Below are 25,047 nucleotides of genomic sequence, written 5' to 3'. Positions count from 1 at the left end.
ATTGCACAGATGTACGGAGACTTAGATTAACAAACTCCCTCAGAACAATACACAAGACTGTCATATAAGATTTATTGAATTCAATCCACAATACAATCAACTTGGAAAATGATTTTGAAAATTAATACAGAGACATGAAAAAGAGGAAATAAATCTGGATTTACAGAATGCTAAGGGCAAAGTCACATCATTTTCCTGAAGTTGTCCATGGCTTCTTTGACTTTTTCAAGTTCGGTTTGGCTCTGCCGAAGCTGAGGAGAGACGCAAGTAATTATCATTCAACAAGAATTCGCATCAAACACCACGTGAGGCATTGACTCAATTTATTTTTCCCACCTTCTCAGCATCCTGTTCCTGCACCTTCACTGGCACCTTTTCTTTGTAGTCACCCTTTGCCATTTTCTCTCTCAGTTTCTCCATCTGTTTCTCCAAGTCTCCTTTCTTTGTCATCAGCTTAGCCACTTCCTTTTCCACATCAATGAGACCCTGGGGGAATTAAAGGTGAAGTGGATATAAAGACAGTCGTAAATTAACATCTTGTTATTTCAGATCTTCAAAAGGAGAAGGAAATACCAAATTTAAATTCAAGTCGAGGAGGCCTTGTTTAAATAGTATTCCTAGCTTATTTACCTGCCTTGATTACCAAGTAGGTGAGATGCAATCATGCTCTTAGACTATTCAGGTGGTCATGTAATGTCTCAAAATGAAGCCAGTGAATTTAAGAAGTAATAAATGGCAAAGATTACCTTATTTTGTGTCTAGGGAAACTAAAACATCAGCAATTTGTAAATAAAATTGTGAAAATAAAGTTTACAGAATTCCTTCATACCCCCAGAAATCTACTCTATATTTCACTTTTATGTTTACCTGCTGTTCACATAAATGTTTTTTTTTTTTTTTTTTGTCCATGATTATTTGATGCTAGGTTAGGGTTAGTCTGACAGGATTATTTCGTTTCAAATAAACTGATTTTTGGTTTACATAATTGATTGTGTGGATGAAAAACCAGATTGTCTATACTGAAATTCAAACATGTTCTTAACCTTGAAAACATAAACGGATAATTACAAGCATTTTACAAAATTGTCAGACTTAGTCGTAACTCTGAAAACAAAGCCAAAAGAAATCTGTTTACACACCAGAGAGATAAGCAGTGGGAGAAACAAAACAAAAGGGCTCTCACCTTGAGCATAAGGTTGACAGTACATCTGTCAGAGGCGATAGCCACGGCACAGCCTTCTGGGACAGGCTGGTTGTCTGTCAGAGGGATGATGGCCTGAGAATAAGACAAGGTCTGAATCTGCAGACTGTACTTGTGCACCAAGGACGCAGTCGCAGAATCTATGCACTGGAGGTAACCTGGGAGAGAAATGGGTAAACTGAAGTTTAGGCATCATAACATAAGTTATAGACAAGATACATTATTGTACATGATGTTTATGTACTTTGGCTTCAGGGTGATTCAGGCATTTGTCAACCTGGGTATTATTCTCAGTGGAGGAAGTATTCAGGTTGTTATGTGAAAGTGGCAACACCACAGTGTAAAAACACTCCATTAACAATAAAAGCCCTGCATTCAAATCTTAATCAAAGCTACAAAAAGGAGCGTTTATTTGTCGTTGTTTCTGCTGGCCCTTTTGGATGAAAGATGACAATTGTGAAATACAGTAAACTTTGTGCAGCTTCTTTCCTCGGACTGTGAGACCCCTCAATTCATCCTGAGCACTGCTCCATGAAAAATTGTTTTATTTTTAGGACTGATCCAACCCGGAGAAGTCAGTAAGAGTTGGGTAACTATTTTAAGCTGGTTTCTATTTTAATTTTACAGAAATGGCCAATATTCTGGCTGATGGTCTCATTTGCTTATGTAGGTCATGTAGAGGCATCACTACTGAATAGAAATCACAACCAGTTAAAAGTTCCGAGTGGTACGTTTAAGAAAATGCAAAAAAAAAAAAAAAAAAAGTAAAAGTAAGTAGACCTAATGCAGAAAAATTATATTACTTTATACAGAATGTTATGTTACCAGATTGTCATTACTGATGCATTATTGTGTGAGCAGCTTGTAATGTCGAAGCTTGCCATGGTGGAGCCAGTTCTCACTCCTGTAAACACTGTTCTGTAGTTTAAAACCATTACAATGCATCATATTTTAAAGGTCACCGAATCGTCAAAACTACAGATATATTATATACAGAAAAAAAAAAAAAAAAAAAAAGGCAGAATATTTGCATCTAAATTTCAGTTAAGTGTAAGTATATGTAGGATAAAATAGAAATAATGAAGCACAACTACCTTAAAACTGTACTTAAACCGGCAATAGATGACTTTTTGGCCTAATTTCTTAAGTAAATACTGATTGCAGTGTGATGGCTGTAAAAAAAAAAAAAAAATCACACCTTCCATGTCAAGATTGGCTCCTTGCAAGGCTTACTTTCATAATGCCATTTGGCCAGCACCCAGAAAAACAAGGGCAATTTTAGAGCACAAAGGAAATGACTCTGCCATTGCAACTGAAACAGGATCAGGCATTGTTTTACCCTCTCACTATGCCCAGGTAGTGGTGGTATAATTGGAATAACTGGAAACTCTACACCGCAGAAGAAAAAGAACCCTGCTGATGGAGGAGGCAACAGGTGAAGAGAGAGCGTGATAGAGTAAATCAAACTACTTTCAGCTTTTTTATGGTATTTCAGTAAATGTACAGAGTTACTTTTCATCACCATTTTTCCCTTTGTGATTGAGATGGTAACTGTTAACATTAAAACAGGATTCATTTCAGAGTAACTTTCATAATTATGTGTTATCTTACAGTCAGCTCTGGTCTTGGTCAGGTTGTAGTCTGCCCTCAGTGACCGGATGGTCTTGACCACTGTCATTATGAACTCCATGTCCCGGTCAACCTCCTCACTGTTCCAGCAGAACTGCAACAAATCCCAGAAAAATGTATGGCTCACAGAGACAATAAGAGAGCATCACTGAAATATGAACTTCAGTTTCCATCATCCACAACTGCAATTTTATAAAAAAAATACGATTTTTCAGTCAGTTTTTCTTTCCAACAACCCTCATTACTCTTTCATTTTCTCACCTCCTCGGTGTCGGGGTAGGATGTGACAGTGATGCTGGGGGGATCACTCTGTGGTCGTCGCCGTGGTAACCTCTGGTAGAGTTCCTCGCTGACGAATGGCATCAAGGGAGACAGAAGGCGCAGACCGACTTCCAAACATGTGTAAAGTGTCTGTCTGCACACCAGAGCCTGTCTCTGACTGGTGCTGTCTTCCTCTGCTTTACTGAAGACTGGTTTCACACTTTCCTGGAGGACAAGAAGAGTGAGAGAGACGAGATGAGGAACAAAGAGTAGAATCGGTTTTGATCCTGAATACATCTCTCCTGCAAAATCATTAAGTTTTTACACGCCCTCATACAAGCTACTGCTGGACTGCTCAGAGGTCTCCGAGACTCTTACCAGGTAGACGTCACAGAGCTCATACAGCCAGAAGTTGTAGATGGCGGTCGTGATGGCGGGGAAGTCGTAGGCCTTGAAGGCAGTGTCGCAGAGACCAACAGCAGCACTCAGTCTCGACAGAATCCACCTGTCTGACACACTCTCTTCTCCACACAACTGAGAGCATTGAACGAAGTGAAAAGAGGAAATGTTCAGGTTCAGATAACACGACTCCTGTACTTCCAAATGTCAGCGTGTGCAATTTTATGAATACAAAGCAGGGCAGCATATGGGGAAACTGAACCCCCTGACAAAAGAAATGGTAACAAGAAGAAAGATTTGCTAAACATCTACTTGGTCAAAATATGTTGCTGGATGAATATAAATAAGCACAGAGCAGTTTTTGTTCTTTTCCCCTGGTCTCACCTGGGCTTTCTCTGATGGCACAAAGTTGTCTCCCAGTGTCTTCATGGCAAACTTCACAGCGTTCCACAGTTTGTTGCAGAAGTGACGGTAACCCAGGATGCGGTTGACATCCAGGTTGATATCCCTACCTGTGAGACAAACACAGGAATAAATGATCATTTCAGAATATATTAAAACAGATTTGTAACAACTGACCTTGCACTGACAGGATGGTAAAGTTCCTTCTAGTGTTTTGATCTATTTTATTAACTCAAGCTTGAGATGCAGGCTGTGGGCCAACGGAGGAACAACTACGAATAACAAAAAAGACAAATGAGTTCACCTTGGCTAGTGTAGGCACACAGGGCGAACCGTAGAGCATCTGTGCCACACTCTGGGATGCCATTTGGGTAGTCTGACTTCTGGCCCTGCTTTGCCTTCTCCACCTCAATTGGATCCAAGTTGCTGTCAGTCAACTGGGCATAAAGGCCCTAGAGGGTAGAGGCACAGGGAATAAGTCACCATTTGAAAAACAAAACAAGGTCTTCAACAGTTTTCTCTTTTTATCTTGAGAGCCAGAAACCACTTTCAACTGCTTGATGTTTTGACTGGGTAGAAATGGACCTTTAAAGTAAAACATTAAGGGTAAAGTGCAGTTTTACTACAAGTCCTTCAGTGCCCCCTAGAGGACAGGTCGGCTTCGCCTGACGGAGCAGTGGGGAAGAGATTGATGGCCTCAATAAAAGCTTGTTGGAAGCAGAAAAGGGTGCTTAATAAAGCTTACATAAGAATATGTGCCTCGGGGGAGCAATGAGTGTGTGCTCTCCACGTGAAAGACAACCCAAAAGGGAGAGAGGAAAGACTTTATGTATGCGTTTATCTGAACATGCATCAAAGCATGATTGGGCTTCACCTCCAGGGAGATCCCTGTAATTACGTCCAGAGGGTCAATGACGTTGCCCAGAGATTTGCTCATCTTCCTCCCGTGGGCGTCTCTCACCACTGCATGCAGATAAACCTGTGAGGAAAAAAGGCGTCATCATTACTTGGTCACGTCCTGCTTATGACACTTAAATCATGTACCATTGTGTCACCATTAGTCTCACCTCTTTGAAGGGCAGCTTGCCTGTTAGTTTGAGGCCCATCATCACCATACGAGCAACCCAGAAGAACAGGATGTCATGGCCCGTCTCCAGCAATGTGCCGGGGTAGAACACATTCAGGTCCTGGGTCTGAGGGGAAACCGCAAACAGCAGCATTTATAACAAACACTGAGGAAACAAAACACCATTTAAAAGTCATATTTCAAATATAACACTTAAAGAGATACAGTGGCACCCATGTCCAGCTTATACTCTTCTTTATTACATAATTAGCCCTTTTTAGATCATCAGTTTTCTTTAAATACACAAAATGTTCCTGTGTCGGCCTGATTTTAAACAAAGACCATATTACTAATAAGCTGTTTACATGGCTAACGAAAATGAATATTATACTTATAATCATGATTACATGCAGGAGTGCATACTCCAATTAACACGCCCTAATGAGTTTTTTTTTTTTTGTTCGACAGCCTCCCTCTTTGATTAGTTCAAGCATCTTCTTGAAAAGGTCGGCAATGATATTTGCACATATCTGAAGACCTGTTGACATCCAAGACTTTCATAATGCTTCAAAGCGTCAATGTTTCTCGATCATAGAAATGTTGGCTTTTCTTTTGAAAATGCATCTCTTCACAGCCTTGCAAATGGTTGGCTGGTTTGTTCGAGTACACATCCATGACAACACACCAGGCTTACTATAAACAAGCCTGAGGCTGTGTGTGGCAAACAGCGTTAAAAACCCTAAATGAGATGCATATTCCAAGTGCGCTTCATAAATGACCAAAGAATGCTCCTAAATTCTAATTGATATCAGCATATTCTACATGTCTTAACCAAAAAATGCTACAGTCCAAATAAGTATAATAAGAATAATTAGGAATAATGAAACTGAATATTCTGCTTAGATAATCAGTATCAAATTTGTAATAGCGTCACATTCAAAATAGGAGCGTGCCTCTAAACATATTCAGTGTTTCTACCTCAGAAGATATCTTTATTATAGACAGCATGGAAGTGGCATTTGTGTCAGCAGAAAGGTGGGTGACCTCAGTGTTTTACCTCATTAGGCCATCCGAAGATGGAGAATGGGAAAATGCCAGATGAGAACCAAGTGTCCAGAACATCCTCGTCTGAAACACGAGAACAAAAGTTAGGAGCATAATTACTTACATTAGATGAATGTGTGCAGTTGCAAAACATGAACTGATTAGATAATCTTTACAATAATTGTAGTGATGAGAAATTAAAAACGATGAAATCTTACCCTGTCTGAGGGTGATTTTGTCAGTGGATACGCTGAAGCGTTTTGCTGCCTTCTCTCTGGCTTCCTCCTCTGTGCTTCCACTCACCCAGTAATGACCGTCCATGTCCTGGAAGGAAAAAAGCAGATGAATGAAGAATCTGAAATGCAGATTAATGGACACAAATAGCTTTTATTCCTGTTGACCCTAACCATAGTGACAGACATCATCTTACCTCTCCTGGTTTCACAGAGGGATCGTTGACAGTGACGAAATACGCAGGAATACGATGACCCCACCACAGCTGCCGGGAGATACACCAGTCCCTGAGAGGAAGATGGATGGATGACATCTGAAACAGGACTCACTACAGACTTGATTGTTCAAAACATCCATTTCTATAGCTACGAGATTGATTTAATTAACTGTCAAGAAACATTCATCTGCAACTTATTTGAGATTCTTTAAAAAGAAGACCAGCAGTGTCCCTAAATGTTGACATTCAATTTAAAATGCTTAACTGTACTGTCCAAAAATGCTGTCACTGTATAAAATGAAATCAGAGAAGTCACCGGTATAACACTGTCTACCATTAATTAAATGTGTTATTTAAAGGCCATAACTGCCGCAATCTTTTCTGAAGTAATTTAACAGATGCATAATCAACCTCCCAGGGACCAGAATCAGCTGGTTTTAGGCATGGCCAGCGATGACCTGCTGCACTGGTTTTCTTTTGGGAAAGTTGAACATTGTCGAAGATTATAAATGCGAAATAACAACACAGTGACTCTGGCACCACCCTTTTACTGTGCTGCATGAGAAACAGACTCCTTATGTTCTTACCTTTCACAATAGGCTTCCTGAATATACCAGTGCACACTGTAAATGCTTATCAGAGGGAACTTAAATTCTCTTAAGGCCATTTAACCAACAGGTCACTGAATAAAATAGCTTACAACATGTAAGATGAAGTGGGATGTGCTGCATTTCATCTTTAGTTGTATGTTATCTTACACAAAAAATGCTCTGTCCATTTACAAAGCACTTTATTTTAAGATTTGGTTACGTGAGAGAGTGAGAGAAGGTCCTGTAATTTAAGATTGAGGCCTATTTAATCATCAATGTTTTGTTATGACCATACAAATGTTGGTTTATGCTGTTAATTATAGTTCTTACAAAGATCAGAATCAGTCAAAATCAGGATCGGCAGGTCAAACTTTTACAAAAAAATAATAATCTGAATTGCACATTTAAAAAAAAATAAAATAAAAAATCAAACAATACGTGTTCAACAAGAGAAACCCATTTAAAAAAATAAAAAGATAATTACCTGATGTTGTCCATCCAGTTGAACCACGTCTTGAGGTGGTGATCAGGGATGATTTTGAGCCGTCCCTCTCTGACAGAATCTGCGGCCTGCTTGCCCATGTCTGCACAGCTCACATACCACTGTGGCTTCATCAGCGGCTCAACGATGTCCTTGGAACGGCTGTTGGAGTAGATAAACAATGGAGCTTTGAGGATGATCCGTAACAGGATGAAAAGATCTAAAACACAAACAACCGGTATCCACTTATGCACAAATGAGCCTCGCTTTACCTGCAGACTGGGACGACCATGGGGTTGTCTTTGATCTCTTTGAACTGGCCTCTGTCCTTGAGAGCCTGCAGCACGGCCTTCCTGGCCTCAAAACGCTTCATGCCCTGGGGAACAGACAGAATAGTTAAAAATGAAAAATTATGACATAAAAGCGAAACAACAAGCAAACTATGAAAAGGCCTGACTTTCAGTGTCAGGGTGGAAATGCACACACTGCAGGGGGAAGGACGTTAATGAGACACTATACCAGGAAGGGGGGAGGCACGTTAATGAGCAGGCCATTCTCATCCAAGATGTTGATGAAGGCCAGATTGTGTCTCTCTCCAACCTCGTAGTCATTATGGTCATGAGCTGGGGTGATTTTGACAGCGCCTGAACAGAAAATGGTGCAGAGGGACATTTGAGTCAGACAGAAAAAGTAAAAAACGACAGTCTTAATAAGGGCAGTGGCCAGGCTTAACGACTTGTTATGATTACTTATTCTCTGCACATTACTGACCAAACAGCAAACTGTCTAGTCCTGTAACAATGCCTACCTGTTCCAAAGCTCATGTCCACAAAGTCATCGAAGACAATCGGCATCTTGCGGTCACAGAAGGGGTGCAGCACCATTTTCCCCTTTAGATGCTGATACCTGGAGTCAGTAGGGTGGACAGCTACAGCAGAGTCTCCCAGCATAGTCTCAATACGAGTTGTTGCCACGATTACTTCCTCGTCTAAGGAAGAAAAAGTGAAAGGTAAACAACAAATATGGCACGACGTGCTCAAAATATTCTGCACTCTATGAGCTCATGTACCTGATCCATCCACCTTGTAGGCGAATGACACCAAAACTCCAAACTCCACTTTCTCTTTGTAGCCCGGCACAGGCAATAGAGTCCTGCCAGTGAGCTCCTTCTTATCCACCTGCGAAGCAACCAGAAGATTTAATCAAGGGAACAGCATGGCCAGTACTGGCAGAGCTGTTTGGATCCGTCTCCTTCACAACCTTGTAACAGGGTTAACAAAGTCAGGCTGAGCGCTGTTTGAAAACATTTGCTGCAAATTCCAAAATGACACTTTTTTATACCCTCATTATATAAAACCTCAGTATAATCACATTCTTTCTATGAAATACAATTTTCTGTCCTTTCTAAAAGAATTATTTTGGTGCACTTGCCTTTAATTGGCAGTGTGCAGTCAAGAGCCAGACAAAAAATGTGGGAAGAGGAGAAGGGGAGGTGGATGTGCAACAAATGTTTCCAGCTGGACTCATGCCAGGGACGATATGATGTTACTCTTATGATACACATCTTAGCCCTCTGGGTAATTTTTAATTTCTTGAGTAACAAACTTCTCAAATACATCACTGTTTAATTCTGTCTTTAACACAAACAGGCACACACAAACATTGCCTGGATTAAATCATGTCTGACAATGTCTGAGTAAGAACACAAATCTAAGAATCCATACCAATAAACTTTCAGTGCATCACAATGTAATAATCTTTGCTTTAGCCATTTGTAGATATACCTAGCACTAGTAGTAACCAGTGGGATACACGTATATACATTGTTCATCTGTCAAAGGTTTTATAACAGACCATTTTAGTATTTTTGATTAAATCTAAACTAATACACTGACTTTAAAAAACTAAACTTAAAAAAATAATATAAATATATATATTTTTTTTTTTTATTTTTTTTTTTAATTAAACAAGTTGCTTGGATCTTTTTCGTTCTTCATCAGTTAACCAAAATACTTCATAACAAAATACCTCAATGTCAGAGATGGCAGAGTTTAGAGAGCAGGACCAGTTGACAAGCCTCTTGCTCCTGTAGATCACTCCCTCATCGTGCATGCGGATAAAGGCCTCTTGGACTGCATAGGAAAGTTTCTGGACAGACAAAAATGGGCATGAAAATGAGAAATAATTCTTCAGATTTCATTCAAATTAGTTCAGGGATTTAAAAAAAAACCTCACAGTGTCCATGGTGAAGCAGGCTCTGTCCCAGTCCAGAGAGGAGCCCAGCTTCTTCAGCTGGTGGTAGATACGGTCTCCCTTTCTAAAAAGGCATAATAGCTAAATTATCAAATTAGTCTTTATTCTGGTATTTATCTCAGTTTAATATCTCTGACATCTCTGACTCTCTACCACTTGCTTCACTCACTCATTCTTCCATTTCCAGACTTCCTGGATGAAATTCTCCCTGCCCAGATCGTGACGGCTCATGCCTCTCTCTCTCATCAGCTTTTTCTCCACCACCACCTGGGTGGCGATACCAGCGTGATCACAGCCTGGGTTCCACAAGGTGGTCTCGCCTCGCATCCTGTGCCTGGACAGACGGGGGACAGCGCAGCAATTCAAACACACAGGTTCCAGATCACAACAAGTAAGACTGAAATGGGTCGACAGAAATCCCAGGGTGCAATAGAAGTCACACTGATAATATGACTTTGAATTTCAGGCTAAAGAACAGTCAAATTATAGTTACCATCTGGTCAGAGTATCCTGTATGGCGTTGGTGAGGGCATGACCCAGGTGAAGTGATCCAGTCACGTTAGGTGGAGGGATACACATCATGAACATACCACGAGGGTTTGGGTCACTAATATTCTTCCTCTGTAAAAGGTAGGGAGGGAGACAGATATGGCATTGAGGACTAAATAATGGTCAATAAAACACATGGCATTTATTCTTTGATGTGACTATAGTGTGAGGGGAAGGACGCCCTTACCCCATACTCAGGCTTGAAGAATCCCTGCTTCTCCCACCATGGATACCAGGCTGCCTCCACATACTGGGGACTGTAGGAGTCAGGAAGCGGGCTGATAACATCTGACACCAGAGGAGAAAGAGAAAAAAGGGTTGACATGAGGAGCTGAAGCTAATCACAATAATATATGATAAGATTATTCATAATATGGAGGGAACACACTAATGTCACTTTTTCTCATACTACAATCCCCCTCACCATCACTGAGAGGCAGAACAAACCTGCTACCACTGAAACAAAGGTAAAAAAAATTAAAGGTCTTTAAAATGAGAGTGAGGACACTGAAATGGGTGCAGAAATTGAGTTTTTGGACACATATGTGCACCTTGACAATGGAGAAGTAAAGTTGTTATGAACAAAACCTGAAGTCCAAACACTCAAGACATACTCTTGTCTAATACATCCGTTACAAGATAGTGAACACCTCCACCAACACTGATCAATCACCTTTTTTCTCCCCAGGGGCAGTGGGGGTATCGTATGTGATCACTCCCAACTCCTTCTTCTCCGGTTTGGCCTTTTTCTAAAAGAGCAAAAAAATAAAGCAGAGCTCACATGTGTTATGTGATTTTAAACTTACACAAAACAATGTATTTTGTTAATATACGCCACATCTATGTTTTTCAAAGCTGCCCCAAATAAGTCCCATTTATAGAGGTTAATATCCATACCTCTGTTGGTGGCTTCGTCTTTTTCTTTGCCTCCATTTCTTTCTTCTGCTGGAACTTCTCAAGCTTTTCTTTCTTTTTAGCTTCCTTCTTCAGTTGGGCCTCTGTCTTTGGTGGGCCTGAATGAGGAAACCAAAAGCAAAATCAGAGTAATGTTCACACTAGAAATATATATATATTTTTGTACTGTGGCACTTCACTCCCTGACCTACGCTACAATGTGATTATACAACAATTGTCAACATATCTTAATGCCTGAATGTTTTTCACTTCTATACATTATCAACTTTCAAAACATATTTTTTCGTAGTGATCCATAATTACAATAAACAGATGCATCCACTGCCTTTGCTCACACTCACCCAAAACTCAAGAAGTAGCCTAAATTAGAACTTGAATATGATTCTCATTATATTCAGAATGGGTTTTTATTTTTAATTTGGATAATTTTTTTTGCAATGAGAAATATTCTTTCAAGAGTAGAATCCAAATTCATCTAAGAATTGATTTTCCTCAAGCCCTACTGACCATTAGCTGTGGCATCGGAAGACTCAACAGCAGGACTGCCGTTAGCAGCTTTAGCATTTGCAGCAGCAATTGTCTTCGGTGCGACTGGAACCATCTTCTCGCAAAGAGTGACTTTCCCCAACACCTTCAGGAACTGAGGCTGATTTATACAAGTTAGGAACCACCTGGTAACGTTGGTCAAGACTGTCCTGTCTGGTGGCTCCAACACCTAAAAACAAAAACAATAAATATGATCCGAGTGTGACTGACTGATTTATAGCACATTCAAATGGTGACTGGCAGCAAACTGCACTAGTTTTGCTCAGACAACAAAAAACATTCTGAGAGATACAAAAAGCAACTATACTGAAAAACCTGCAAGACAGCATATACGTACATATTTGAAAGGTAGAAGAACAGCTGTGGCTACAGCCATATCAGCCAGGGTGATGCTCTCCCCCACCAAGAAGGTTCTCGGTTCAAGTGCCTGATCAAGAACCTTAAGAACACGCATCATCTCTGCACGGGAACTCTGCTGGAGCTGAGAACACACAACAAGTCAGTGTAGAATAAAAACTGATCAGAATAAATCACAAACATGTTCAAGTAAATATTTGGAGGCTCCTCTTACCTTCTTATCCACTCCCATCATCCCCATCAGTGGGAAGACAACAGCAGAGGACACCGGGGTGAGTTCATTGTCTGCAAAACTGAGCCACTGCCACACCTGGCTCTGCTGCTTTGTGTCTACACCAGCCCTCTTCCCCTGCAAGGCCAGGTACCAGGACACAGCACTGGACCCGCTCAGGACGGACTCACCTTCCCCAGCGCCCAGCACCAGGGTCGGTCTGGAGCGGGCATTCAGGGACGCAGGAGGGTCCTCTGTGAGGGCCTTTGGCCTTGAGGATGGACAAAACTCTGCAGCAATAAGAGCCAGGAGGCTCCTGAAGTCATCAGGGTGAGGGGACACGTAGAGAGTGGCCATCTCTGTTGGAGACACAGAAGTGATGAACAAGTGTTTTCACTTGTGTGTAATTCATTCTTATTGTCAGAATGTAGTCTGGCAAAACAAGTTTTACTACAATGCTATCTCAGACATTCTTTACCTGCCTGACAAGTATGAAGTGGGTGTGTTGACCAGTCATATCAGTTCATCACAGTTACTTCAAACTAACTTCTGACTTGAGGTTAGCAAGAGACGCGAGCTTTGTAAAGAAACTGGTTTAAACGTGTCAAAGACAGATTTCTGTATCTTATACTCGCCAAAATCAATGTTTCAAAGTGTTAGACGATGACTATGTTAGCCGTTTGGTCTTCTCTTTCACTTTCTCCATGACTGGTCTCTGGCACCTGTCATAGGCTGATGAATACCCATGTCAACCGGGCTAGTTAGCTTTAGCTAATCAGTCAAACTAAAACTCGAGTTTGTCTGAGTGCATGCCGAGCTTTACGTGTTTACGTACGTAGGTCTCGTGCAAACTCGTTTAAAAGTTAGAGTTTAAGGAAACCGTGACCTGTTATAGAAAATGTGTTGAAGAAACTGTACATACCTTTGAATGAAAGAGAGAGAGACGTCAGCTTAAGTTAGCGTGCAGAGCAGAGCGACATGAGTCCTCTCCGCCTCTGAGCCGTCTGATGCAACGAGAGCGAGCAACGTGTTCCGGGTTTGATCCGCCGCTTCCGGTACAAAGCGGAAGTCGTTTTATTATTTATTTTTTATTTGATGAAAACAATACCAATTTTAAAAAATGAGGGCAAAAGTATACAAATTATGAATAAAAGTAAAGTAAAAATATATACATATATAAATAAATAAGTATTGTTGTATCAAGTATATTTCCTTCTAAAATGGAGTGGATGAGAAAAAATAATGTAGAATTAAATGGAAATACCCACGTAAAAATACCTCTAATCAAAGTTAAGTACATAAGTATTTTCTATCCTTAATTTGTATTTATATCTTTTTATGTTAAGCTTTTGATTTCATAATTATGAAAACATTACTCAATGTTACCGTGAAAAGAACAGAACAAAAGCTGCTCTGTCTTATTTTGATGGAGGACACATTCCATTCGGCATAGTACAATAAGCCAGCACTCTCCTTTATTCAAATGTACATGTAAGCAAACATTTATCATAACAACTATCATACAATAATTACTTGAATAATTACATCCAAAAGCCTTGTGCACAGTGTTTTTCGTTCACAGTTGGGTCATTTATCCAAGCGCTCAAATACAGCAGATTATTTGGACCGCCAGCCACAGTGAAGTGTAAAACCTACAGTGGAAGAAATGTGTGTTTCACTAAATTTGCTTAAGTTTATTACAATCCTTCTAAAATGACTAAGGCATATCAAATGACATCAAATTGAAGATTTACCCCCTTTTCACACTCTTAAATGCTAAAGAAATTTACAAACCAAAACTGGAGAAAACATTTGAAAAAGTTTGTTACTAATGGCATCAAGTGTAGTTTGCATGTTTCCTCCACTTGTTACTCTGACTTCTACTCAAAAGCCTCCCTTATTCCACCGATGAACACATCCACCGCCCCCATAATCATTCCCACTCCCAGACTAAACACATTAACCACCCCGTTTACACTTCTCCATACCAGCCTCCCAACTCCCCCACCCAAAGCTGTCGCTTGACCCCCCATCTCTGACACCACTGTACCTACATACCCCTCACTCTGCTCCCATAAATGCCCTCCAAAGAACTTGGTCACCCACCAACCATTATCCAGCGCATCACTAAATATCCCCACTGTGTCCCCAGCCAGGGTCCCCATGCCAGTGACCCCAGTGTAGCAGCTGTCCAGCAGAGCCCCCACCATGGAGGAGGAGCAGAAGTAGGCGCTGGAGAAGCAGGTTTCACCAACACCCAGCAGCACTTCTCCAGCTGAGCACATCCAGGACAGGAGGTCAGAGGTCATGAGGTGGAACACGTTGTAGGTATCTCCAGGCAGGGCACTTAGAACTCCAAGGTCCTCCTGAAGAACGTAGGTGACCTGTGTCGAGATAAGACAAAAATATCACTTTCTAAGTGAGATTCAAAGGTGTGACTGATGAAATGACAGAATAACCTGAACGAATGTGATGAGATAACACCTCCTGCTGGCCTCACACCTCATTCCAGTCTCTGGGAGGAGCAAACTGGAATGAGGAAATTCTTTTGAATGCCTCAGGAGCTGAACATGTTAAAATGCAAATAGTCTTTCTACAGTTTGACTGAACTAATATTTGAATGTTCTGTTTCAATGTTTGTATCCAAAAAAAAAAGACTCAAAAGTAAGAAGCAAGCAATGATTGGGGATATCTTTCTACGATGTTCTATTATTGTTGTTTCTCTTTTGATTGTGCTTCATGCTGCAAACTTGTCAAACTTGCTAACTCATATTGTAATAAACTAGCATCCTAATTTTTAAGAATGAATCCAGTATTGTGCCTGTAATTGGTCAAATTAAACAAGGATTCCCCCAATTTCATGCATTAAGTTTACTTAACACGTCATGAGGAGCGCAAACAACTATTGTAATGTCTTCTGTTGCTCTGGATGTGCCCTAAAGTCTGACAAATGAGGCTTGCATCTACAAATTTGTGACTGATGTACTGTGTCACAAACAGGTGGAAAACATTGCGGGAAATGTAGTATTCATTATATTTGGCGCATGACCCATAATGGAGATTAAAATTCAGGACGTCTCAGTCTTCAGCATTTTTTAGCCTTTTGGAAATGTTCAAAGATTAAGTACACTTATGAACAGAGTGTGATTAAACAGCAGTTTGGATCATGTGAGAGAATGCAGTTATTTACTGAAGATAACATGCTAACGAGCTAGCCCTCGCCTGTCCTAGTCCAAAGCTTTTTTTTACTGTTTGCAGCAGTAAGCAGTTACTCTGGTGATATTTGTTTTGAGTATGAATTTGACAGATGGCCAATTCTACATATTGTACCCTTAAGATTAAATCAAATAAAACGTTGTTTTAGTGGTCCAGTCACTTTAATCACCTGTCCAGGTAGCTGTGTGATTGTGGAGAACAAAGGCCGCAGAGGAGCCTTCATGATGGACATGGTAGTTGAAAGGATGTAGACCAGAGTGCTGCTGGAATTCGTGTCTGTCTCCTGCTCAACCACAGTTTCATATTCAGCTGAGGCCTCAGGGGACTCTGATCCGACAGCTCTTGAATGTGTCACGTCATGCTGCCCTTCACTGCTGCTCTCTGAAGTCGCTGCATCTGCTGAAGTTTCTTGTGCGACCTCTGCAACATCAGCTTCCTCTGGCTGAGCATCATCACCAGCCACCTGCTCTTCAGCGATCGGTGCCTCGCTGCTTTCCTTAATGTCTTCATTTGAATCTTGGCTGGTGGAAACAACCTCCTCTCTTTCGGTAACTCCACCAGCAGTGTTTGAATCATCATTTGCACCTGTGTTTTCATCAGTGAGATCCTCATCTAGCTGTTCTGTATTTCCCAGGAGCTCCTCATTCTGAAGACCCACTGTGATACCAACAGTGGCCCCATCTGCTCCTCCACAGCCTTCTGAGAACAGCTCTGCTCCTCCGAGCATCTCCTCCAGTTCCTTCACGCTTATTTGCCTCTCCCCTTCCTCTGCCTCTCTGATTAACCCCACACTGAAGCCAGCCTTCCCCTCGGGGGCAGCGCAGCACACAGCAGACCACAGCAGCTTTGTCTGACACTCCTCTTCTCCATCCTCAGCAGCACCGAGACGTCCCGCCCCGGTCAGGACGTAGAGATCTCCCTCTACAGAGCTGCATTTAGGAGTGATGCTCATCTGGATCAGTGTTGTGACTGTTGAGTCCCAGTGTTGGAGCAGGGAGTCTGTGGGGGGGACAGAATCAGACGGATCCACAGCCCCTCTGAGAAGACCTGGTACTGCGACTTTAATGTCGTCTTCTTCTTCCTCCTCTGTCTGTCGGACACAAATCATCATCATCTGATCAAATCATCTATGCAGATTATAACCCTCACTGTATGACCTTACAGACACTTTAGGCAGTACTTTTTAAGGTTTATCAATACATTTTATTTCAATGATGATAATCAGTCTTGTCAACATTTGAAAACCTGGACAGGTTCCCATTCTACTGTCATTGCATGTCATCAACAGGAATGGAAGTCACTAATTACATTTACTTGAATTACTGTCATTAAGTTTACTCGTACTTAAGTAGGCATTACACCATGTAATCTACTTAGTTACTTTAAGATTCAGAATTGTGTACAATTTTAATTTATACCTAAACCTTTCATCAGCTTTTTTCTAGCCAATAAGGCTTTCTGATCCCAAACGGACAAACGGAAACCCTGACTTATCGACAAAAACAGAAAAGTCTGCAGCAGGCCCGGGTTGGGAGAGGTGACCATGACCCTTTGAGCAGAACAGAACAGGAGTTGGGTTTAATTACGACCAAAGATTTGGAGAAACAGAAACCTCTTTGATTGAATTTATAAAAATGCATCAAATATCACAATTAAAAAGCAGCTCATACTCTAAGTAGCGTTTGACAGGAATACTTTTACTCAGGTGTTATTCTCGTAGTTTTACTTGAAATTGAGTAATATTTGAGTTATCTAACTGTACTCGTGTTTGAGTAGAGATTTTTTTCTTTCCACCACTGGTCGACAGAATATTTTTCAAATGCAGGGGTTTGCATTCAAGTACCAGAGCTCAATGTTCACACTATTTAGAGCAGTGTTAGAGGAAGTAATCCTATATTTCACCAATACCCGCCTTCATGATCTAGTTAAAATACTGTTCACAAATTGTACCTCAGTAATAAAAGCAAAAGAATTCATTGTGTAGAAAAATGGCCCCTATGACTATATATCTTTCAAAAATATGTCAGGAGCCGTTAACTGTTGCAGCTGGTCAAGGTGGTGCTAGTTTTTAACTACTTGTGTGCGGTCGTACAGTTTAGTCCTGTTCCACTGGACTCACCACAAGAAAAACCTGAAATACTGTTAGATGATTAATGGTAATGTGGATGAAAATGGAAATGGAAATGTCTCTTTGATGACACTGCCAACAATCAGGTACATTATAGGCACCAAATTCTGTTTAAAAGGGTCAGAGTCCAAGGGAACTGGTTTAATTTTTAACACTGCATTTCATTGCCTTAAATATTTTTTTTTAAAGTATAATCTAAATCGGAAAAAGTGGTAACTGGTAATTACATCTGTCAGATAAATATAGTGGAGTAAAGGTAGGCTGCAGTATTCCCTTTTAAAATGTAGCAGAGCAGAAGGATACATGGATAAATAATGTAAATACCCCAAAGTACTTGAATAAATGTACTTAGTTACCTTCCTCCACTGATTTACTGCTTGCATGCTGAAACACTGATCTCTCTATCTTTTTCAGTCTTTTCAAATTCCATTCTGCAAAAAACAGATCATACTGCCATAACAAGCTTTATAGCTGCGTGCTTACCACAAGCTCTCCCCCCTCCTCTCCCTCGCTCTCTATCCACCCATGGCTGAGATGGAAGGCAGAGTAGACAGCTGTGTCACAGTTCGGTCTGGACAGAGTGGCAAACGCCTGTCCCCCGGGCAGTGTGTGGCAGAGTGGGCGCAGCAGTGGTCCTGCAGAGGCTCCCCGAGGAGGCGTCTGTCTGTGGAAGCAGTGGCTGCAGAGGCTGAAGCCTGCCTCTGAGTTGTCCTCAGCTGGAATAGACAGGCCTGGGCCCAGCACTGCCAGCAGCCAGAGAGCCGCAGCAGCTGCACTGACAGCAGCAGGACACAGCATGGTGGTGGTGAGCTCAGCAAATCCCCCCCCTCGCTCTTTCTCTCCCTCGCACACACTCTCACTCACACAGAGCGAGAGGGAGAGGCTTATAAATTATCCAGTGGTTTCCGTATATAGATGAAAAAGATAAGGTGGCCAGGGTTGGCTGCTGCTGATGGCTTCTTGTTTTCCTCCTAGCTCCTTGGTCTCTCCTCCAGTGTGTCTCCAACCATGTCTGTCTTCTTTTAGTGTCAGCTGTACTCTGAGAGAGTGAATCTGTGTTGCAGGCACAATCTTGCTTACTCCTTCATTTCTCTTTCCCTGACAACCTCGCCCCCTCTGTCAGTTCCACCCTCTTTTGACTCTCCCTCTGGCCGTACCTCCACTTCACCCCTCCCTTGTACACTCTCTGTGGTTACACCTTTAACTCCCAGGGCTGCTAGGTACACAAGCCAAGCCCACACCCATTGAACGCTGTCAATTACCTGTAAGTCTACATTCCCTAACAATGGTCGTTGTACAAGTTAAGCCTTTTGATTTGACTCACTCTCGTTACCCATTATTCTCGGTAAAGCACATTCCTGAAAGTGCTGACTCCGTATCAAGTCAGTTGCCTTTAATTACTGTCATATGAACCAGGATTTCTCATTTCAAACTCCAGGTAAAGTGTGAGCAACAGAGCTCTAAATTTAACCCTATCAGTTCATGAAATCCTCATTAAAGCTAAATCCTGACAGTGTCAAAGCCACGGGTCATTGTTTCACCCAGCCTGCAGCGATTCTTGAAAGCTAACAGACTAAACACACCCCCTTTCACGGCTCACAGATTGCAGCTTGCTCTCCTTAATATTAGAAAACAGGCCTGCTGAGACATGATGTTGGTAATTGCTGCTCTTTGGAAAATCGTTATGTGGCAAAAACAACAATTTGACCACAATCTAATAAACCAGTCGCGTATGTGTGAGAGTGCTCTGATACATATCTTTTAAGCTCTCTTTTTGACATCTAGCAGGAGGTCGATTTCAGCAAGGCTGCCTTCATGTTGCCTAAGAGTTACAACACACATGAGCCAAGTGTGTGCCTGGGCTCATGTCAAGAGATTCCTTTGCAGAGAGGACTTACAAGCAAAGAAAACCAGATGCAATAATCAACATGAAGGAAGTTTACATGAGCTTTTCCTAGTCATAGCTTTAGTTTTGGTGAATGTTGTCATTCCTGTATACTATTAGCGTTGACACAGACTATACCTCATCATACCTCAGGAACTGTCTGTCACTCTGGAATGAGAGGTTTAGGGTGTGATGTTTTGGGTGGGGCATTAAATCATAGTATGAAGGTATGTTTGACACTTTCGTAGCTTTTTAAACGTCTCAAATGGTGATAAGGGAAGCGAATGTTGGACAAACTTTCAGCTGCCCTAACCAATTATTTCAGGTAGGATAGCCACTGCTGCAGGTTGACAGCAGGACCTGCGAATGAAACCGGACACACAATTTTACTTTAAACAAAAACCCCATCAGTCGTCTGAAATTATAACATTTTGCATTTTATTCTCTGGCACACCATTTGATAAATGCAAAAATAATATATCTCCATTAAAAATGAAGTAGCTTCGATTTTTGACAATTTGTTAAAAAAAAATATTAACATAGTACAAAAAATGGCAGTTGTCAGAACTGCCTGTAACAAGCGAAGAAGACATAACATTTGAAACATCTATATCACTAAAACAGCTTTAATGGTGGTTACACAAATAATTTTGTGCATTTAGTCAGTTTGTAGATTTCTAGACTGTTTAGAAGAAGAAAAAAAAGCAGTGTAAAAAGCAGTATCCAAACATCCCAGTGGTTTTTCTTAAATACTTCAAAACTGTATTCACAGATTTAATTCTTAACATAATATTGGAGAACCATATTTATCTGGGATATTTTATACAGTGATACTACAGTTACGCAAAAGTCCACAAGGGGGCGCTTGGCTCCCCTTCTGAAAAAATGTGATGGGCAACTGATTACAGAAGATTCAGCATATTCAGTCACGTTCTGTCTCACACATGTACAACCTTTACACCTTCTGCTTATAAACACATGTAAACACACATTCAGGCTCACTCATTAGGGATGTCAATGACTAGTTCAGCCTCGTCTCCCTCCCCTCTGTCCTCATCTCCTCTGTCGCTGTCTCCATCGCTGTCTCCCTCCTCCTCCGCTGCATCTCCACTAAGCATCTGTCTGGGAACCCAGCTGAAAGGGCCGCTAGCAGCAGGAGGGGCCGCGGTGGCTGATGGGTAATTAGCCGCCATTGGGGCAACAACCTGAGAGGTGTTAGGAATAAAGCAATGAGGAATTGTGAGGAATGGCAAAGGGATGAAGATATGATGCAGAAATTAATGGATGGATGGCTGCAATCAGCAAGCATGAGGCATGTATATGAGCCTGCAAACAAAATGACCAGAAGGGCATTTCAGCGTAGTATCAAACTTAAAATGGCTTAGGGTCTTACAAGTGATACTGAGCAAATGTCAGAAAAACACAGATTAGACACTGTTACATATAAAAACCTGTCAGCATGACTTTGCAAAAAAGGGAAAGTAATCAATACAGCATTTTTGCTTTCTGTAGGGAGAACTATGAAAGTCGACAGGTCTTAATTCCGAGTACTTACGCATGAAATATGACCATCATGTAATGGCAGACTAAGCCACCTCGTATAAATGGCACATTCAGATACAATTTGTGAGAAGTACGCAGTCTATTATTATAATCTCTGAGCATCTTATTCCCCTTTTCCTCTCTCACCTTCCCTGCAGTCTCTTTCTTGTTTTTAGGCGTCTTTGTTTTTTTCTCTTTCTTCATACGTTCAGCTGGGGGAGCCAAATACTCTGGCGGGAAGGGCATCTGCCCAACACACACGCAGGCCCCCAAATTGCCAAACGACCACACAAACACACATGCACACAGGCAATTTACAAGACATACACCCAGACAAAAACAAAACACAGAAAATGAAAAATGCAAGGACAGTGAGAACATAATAAGCATCAAACAAAAAAACAAAGGAAGAGATAAAACAGACTTATGAATAATATGACAAAATCAAATTATATAAACAATGTCAAATAAAAACAGTGATTATGTTTGCTGATGAGGAGATGACAGTGGCAGCAATGTTACTGTTGCATTAAGATGCCATACACAAAAGGGAGATGGAAACTTACAGTGTTGAGATAGGCTCCAGACCCTGACGACTGTAGGGGATTTACACCAGGACGGGACAGCAGGGAGAGATGAGGGGAGGATGAAGAAGGAAGACACGCCCCGGGACTACTTCTTCGCCTGAAAAAAGTAAGAGAGACTCAAGTACAAAATGTTTCATCCACATTGATCCTTTTGGTTAAATAGGCTACACCATGTTGGCTGACTTTAAAAATGTATAGTTTTCTCTATGTTTTTGGCTTCTGGCTACTCTAAACTAGAATTATTCTCAACCAAAAAGTTATCTTTTCAAAAAATAATTCCGAAGTAGATTAATCTGCAAATGATTTGACAGCATGTATATTTTATCTTCTTAAGAACAATGAGATCTGGACAGTGATGATCAGCAAAATGTATTTATAATTTCCTTTTCAAAAGTTTTGACTGTATACATACCATGATGTATCAGGATTATGCTTACGATTTACAAATGCTCACAATAACCAAAACAAAGAGGGTCTAATTGATCAATACATATTTTGCACGTTGATAATCATGTCCCCATTTACAGCGCAAGCAGCCTGTTAAAGTAAATTAAAATGTAGCAGTGAAGGGTGAAAGGCAAACCTGCCTGGTCACCTGCTCATGGTATTGACTGATTTCAGAACTTTATGTGAAAACGTACTTCTTTGCTACATCTCGTTCTCTTTCCCTCTCCCTGGGGCCTTCTCCTTCACTGTTGTCTGAAGAAACTGTTGCATCTGAATCTGGAACAGAAGACAAGGACACTTGAACCAACAGTGCAGTCAACAGTACAACTCTTATCATAGACATTAACACACCCCACAGGTATAAAAACTTTATTCTATAGGATGAGTCGAAAAAAAAACTACCTGAGGAGTCTTCATCTACCCTCTCATACTGTAGCAGTCTGTCCAGGAGGAAGCTGGAAAACAAGTGACGGCCATTGTTATTGAGTACTCACGTATAATATTATGGAACAATCACAAGTTATCATGTGCAAACAGTGCGATCTCACCTTTTGTCCCTCGAAACTTTGAGAAGTTTTCTCTGTGCTCTCCTCAATTCTTCCTGAAAGCATTCCTGCTCCTGGAAAAATGAAACCAAACACACAATCAGTGCATTAATGTATTTGGGAAAATGCCGAGACATGATTGAGCAAGTGTGATCGTTCACAATTAAAAATCACTGTACTCACATAAACCAAAAATTTTAATTTTCGTTTGAGATTTTTGTATTTCCGCTTGTAGTCGACTTCAACGTCCGCTTGGCCGTTCATTTCTGAAACACAGCAAGTAAACGATGAAACAATGAAACCTTTCCTCCGTCGACAGTCATAATTATATACTTGAGGTTATTTTCGTAACACGGTCTGTCTGTAAAACGACAAAACGTTACTATTTAATAGGGTACTGTATGCTAAGCTAACGTTAGCTAGCTATCTACTTAGACGCGTTAGCTTACAAAGCTAGCTCGCAGAGAACAATGAAAGTATCGACCTATTCGTTTCAAGATTCCAATATGATATCGATAAGTTACAGTATCATTTTAATCGTCAATAACATTGATACCTCTTGTTTGTGTCTGTCTGTACGACATGCTCTTGTTTACTTATGACGTCGTTTTCATGCGTCGTGGTGGGCGGGACCTTCTTCTTCTTCGTGTGTTTTGACAGCAGCTGATAACCAGCGCCATCTTCTGCATTCAAATGTGGACCGGAATGTACACTCGGCTGTGTCCGAAATCACTCACTACTCACTATGTAGTGCACTATGTTGGACTCACTAGGTAGTGACTAGGGAGTAGGGAATGAGTGGCTGATTTCGGATACAGCCCTGTACATCCTATCCCTACATCCTGTTTTCTGATCAAAAACAGGGAAAGTTCTGCTTCCTGGTCAACTTGACAGGTTCATGTGTAAGACTATTTAACAATGACAGTGTTAACAAAAACCCTTTCAATACTTTTCTATCGTAAATGACTCATTTAAATTTGAATGATGGACTCTTATTGTGGTTTAAAATTCCTCTTTCTAAATGCTCAGTTGACTGTTTTATTTAAATTGTACAGGCACCATCTCCTAATTTCAGTAATCCAGTCTTCCGTTTTACTGTTGTATTTGCTTAATGGTTTAATATGTAAGAATTTGCCTTCTGCCTATCTCACACTCAAAACAAATAGGTTACCAACTGCCACTAACTGGAGCTGCCTTTGGCTAGCTAGCACAGTTAGCCGTGCAGCTAGCAATCTGGACTGGAGATTGTTGGTGTTGTTTATATCCTTACAGAAGCAGTTGGACTGAAGCTAGCTGTTAGCATGTTTACTTCATTAGATAACTCTACATCACATTACATAGATAAGTTGGGGTAGACAGATTATCAGCCTGGCTCATTATCGGGCCAATATTCAGCATTTTTCCAATTATCGGTATCTTTTCTCCATCAGATTGCTGCTAAAATGGAACACATTTTAAAATGTGTTACTTGGCTCCGATGTAGTTTCCTCTAACACAATGTCCTGCCCACAACAATATCTGATTGTAACACATCACAATATTAGCCCATAAACCCTTTATAATGCCATTCTGCAAGGTCACTAGTTACAAAATGTATGAAACAGATGTAGTGGGGAGGAAGTATAAAGTACCTGAAGATTGCACTTCAGAAAAGTGCATGAGTGGATTCGAAATTTTGACACAAAGGGTTTCATTTTTACTGCAAATGAATATCGGTCCCAAATATCGTTTTTCAATCTTCTTGATTTCTAATAATTGGAATCAACCCTGAAAAAGTCATATTGCTTGACACCTGGTAACAACATCAAAACTGCTGCTTTTTCAAATTCTGTCAATCTTTTTTGCTGTTAATTTCTGAATTACTTTCAACTAAACTGGTTACATATTACACATTTTATATTTGTAATTCTACAGCACCTTTGTTGAACTCGTTTTACCAACCTGTTCACCTTCCTCGTGACCTACATGTGCAGGACACCAAACAGAGCTGACATGCCTTGCTGAACAAATTTGAAATAAATTGAGTTGCCAGCTGGAAATGGATCTCAGGCTCATAAGAACTGAAACAGAATCGCAGCAGATTAAAGTGTTTCCTGGTTTATTCTCTTCCACCCACTGCAGAGCCACAATGAGCACTACCATCGAGAGGACTCCTAGATAATTTAATTGCATCCAGCAACTTTTGGGAACTAGAAAAAAATAACAGCTCCAGTTGTCTGATGATCTTTATCATTTCACCCTTCAGTATGTACATACTGAGAATAGTGCTCTCTTACATGAACTGAATAAGCTGCTTATAGGTTGACTTTTCCTCTCTCTGACCACCTCAACTCCACCATGCA

At 40.9% G+C, this 25,047-nt stretch overlaps 3 protein-coding genes across 5 annotated transcripts; all 3 read right to left on the bottom strand.

The window, feature by feature from the left end:
- Positions 1 to 55: 55 nt before the first annotated feature.
- Positions 56 to 13,403, bottom strand: vars1 (valyl-tRNA synthetase 1). 2 transcript variants are annotated; one of them, XM_030393262.1, is made up of 30 exons: positions 13,278 to 13,359; positions 12,991 to 13,087; positions 12,359 to 12,714; positions 12,125 to 12,268; positions 11,749 to 11,956; positions 11,224 to 11,339; positions 11,000 to 11,075; positions 10,514 to 10,614; positions 10,271 to 10,398; positions 9,947 to 10,111; positions 9,760 to 9,841; positions 9,553 to 9,672; positions 8,594 to 8,702; positions 8,333 to 8,512; positions 8,044 to 8,168; positions 7,797 to 7,900; positions 7,528 to 7,686; positions 6,433 to 6,523; positions 6,221 to 6,326; positions 6,016 to 6,086; positions 4,960 to 5,085; positions 4,767 to 4,871; positions 4,197 to 4,344; positions 3,875 to 4,002; positions 3,470 to 3,625; positions 3,092 to 3,316; positions 2,813 to 2,924; positions 1,184 to 1,359; positions 337 to 486; positions 56 to 251 (listed from the first exon to the last, which is right to left on the bottom strand). In XM_030393262.1, exons 3-30 carry the CDS (start codon positions 12,710 to 12,712, stop codon positions 183 to 185), a joined length of 3,834 nt encoding a protein of 1,277 aa, XP_030249122.1. In that variant the 5' UTR covers positions 12,713 to 12,714; positions 12,991 to 13,087; positions 13,278 to 13,359; the 3' UTR covers positions 56 to 182. The 2 variants fall into 2 exon arrangements, with proteins under 2 accessions (XP_030249122.1, XP_030249121.1); XM_030393261.1 differs by lacking the exon at positions 12,991 to 13,087 and having other exon boundaries at positions 13,278 to 13,403.
- A 400-nt stretch (positions 13,404 to 13,803) lies between these two features.
- Positions 13,804 to 18,859, bottom strand: LOC115566667 (uncharacterized). The gene is made up of 3 exons (XM_030392580.1): positions 18,183 to 18,859; positions 15,741 to 16,661; positions 13,804 to 14,739 (listed from the first exon to the last, which is right to left on the bottom strand). Exons 1-3 carry the CDS (start codon positions 18,495 to 18,497, stop codon positions 14,236 to 14,238), a joined length of 1,740 nt encoding a protein of 579 aa, XP_030248440.1. The 5' UTR covers positions 18,498 to 18,859; the 3' UTR covers positions 13,804 to 14,235.
- Positions 18,860 to 20,000: 1,141 nt separating this feature from the next.
- ino80e (INO80 complex subunit E) lies at positions 20,001 to 23,397 on the bottom strand. Of its 2 annotated transcripts, XM_030393826.1 has the most exons (8): positions 23,262 to 23,397; positions 22,889 to 22,971; positions 22,709 to 22,779; positions 22,563 to 22,615; positions 22,355 to 22,436; positions 21,693 to 21,810; positions 21,274 to 21,372; positions 20,001 to 20,789 (listed from the first exon to the last, which is right to left on the bottom strand). In XM_030393826.1, exons 1-8 carry the CDS (start codon positions 23,287 to 23,289, stop codon positions 20,583 to 20,585), a joined length of 741 nt encoding a protein of 246 aa, XP_030249686.1. In that variant the 5' UTR covers positions 23,290 to 23,397; the 3' UTR covers positions 20,001 to 20,582. The 2 variants fall into 2 exon arrangements, with proteins under 2 accessions (XP_030249686.1, XP_030249687.1); XM_030393827.1 differs by lacking the exon at positions 21,274 to 21,372.
- Between the last annotated feature and the right edge of the window lie 1,650 nt (positions 23,398 to 25,047).

The sequence above is a fragment of the Sparus aurata genome, chromosome 17 (genome assembly GCF_900880675.1).
Source record: "Sparus aurata chromosome 17, fSpaAur1.1, whole genome shotgun sequence".
NCBI classification, from domain to species: domain Eukaryota; kingdom Metazoa; phylum Chordata; class Actinopteri; order Spariformes; family Sparidae; genus Sparus; species Sparus aurata.
This window is presented reverse-complemented; position numbering and strand designations above follow the sequence as displayed.

What these genes read in the sequence shown, in the direction of transcription:
- vars1 (XM_030393261.1), bottom strand. Translation starts at nt 12,712, where the DNA reads ATGGCCACTCTCTACGTGTCCCCTCACCCTGATGACTTCAGGAGCCTC. An exon ending in TCTTCGGATGGCCTAATGAG is followed by an intron (nt 5,086 to 6,015) that starts GTAAAACACTGA and finishes GTTTCCCCTCAG; the next exon opens with ACCCAGGACCTGAATGTGTT. An exon ending in CTGTCAACCTTATGCTCAAG is followed by an intron (nt 487 to 1,183) that starts GTGAGAGCCCTT and finishes TAATTCCCCCAG; the next exon opens with GGTCTCATTGATGTGGAAAA.
- ino80e (XM_030393826.1), bottom strand. Translation starts at nt 23,289, where the DNA reads ATGTCGTACAGACAGACACAAACAAGAG. An exon ending in AATTAAAATTTTTGGTTTAT is followed by an intron (nt 22,780 to 22,888) that starts GTGAGTACAGTG and finishes TCATTTTTCCAG; the next exon opens with GAGCAGGAATGCTTTCAGGA. An exon ending in GAACGAGATGTAGCAAAGAA is followed by an intron (nt 21,811 to 22,354) that starts GTACGTTTTCAC and finishes TACTTTTTTCAG; the next exon opens with GCGAAGAAGTAGTCCCGGGG.
- LOC115566667 (XM_030392580.1), bottom strand. Translation starts at nt 18,497, where the DNA reads ATGCTGTGTCCTGCTGCTGTCAGTGCAGCTGCTGCGGCTCTCTGGCTG. An exon ending in AGGAGGGGGGAGAGCTTGTG is followed by an intron (nt 16,662 to 18,182) that starts GTAAGCACGCAG and finishes TGTGTCCGACAG; the next exon opens with ACAGAGGAGGAAGAAGAAGA. An exon ending in TCACACAGCTACCTGGACAG is followed by an intron (nt 14,740 to 15,740) that starts GTGATTAAAGTG and finishes ATCTCGACACAG; the next exon opens with GTCACCTACGTTCTTCAGGA.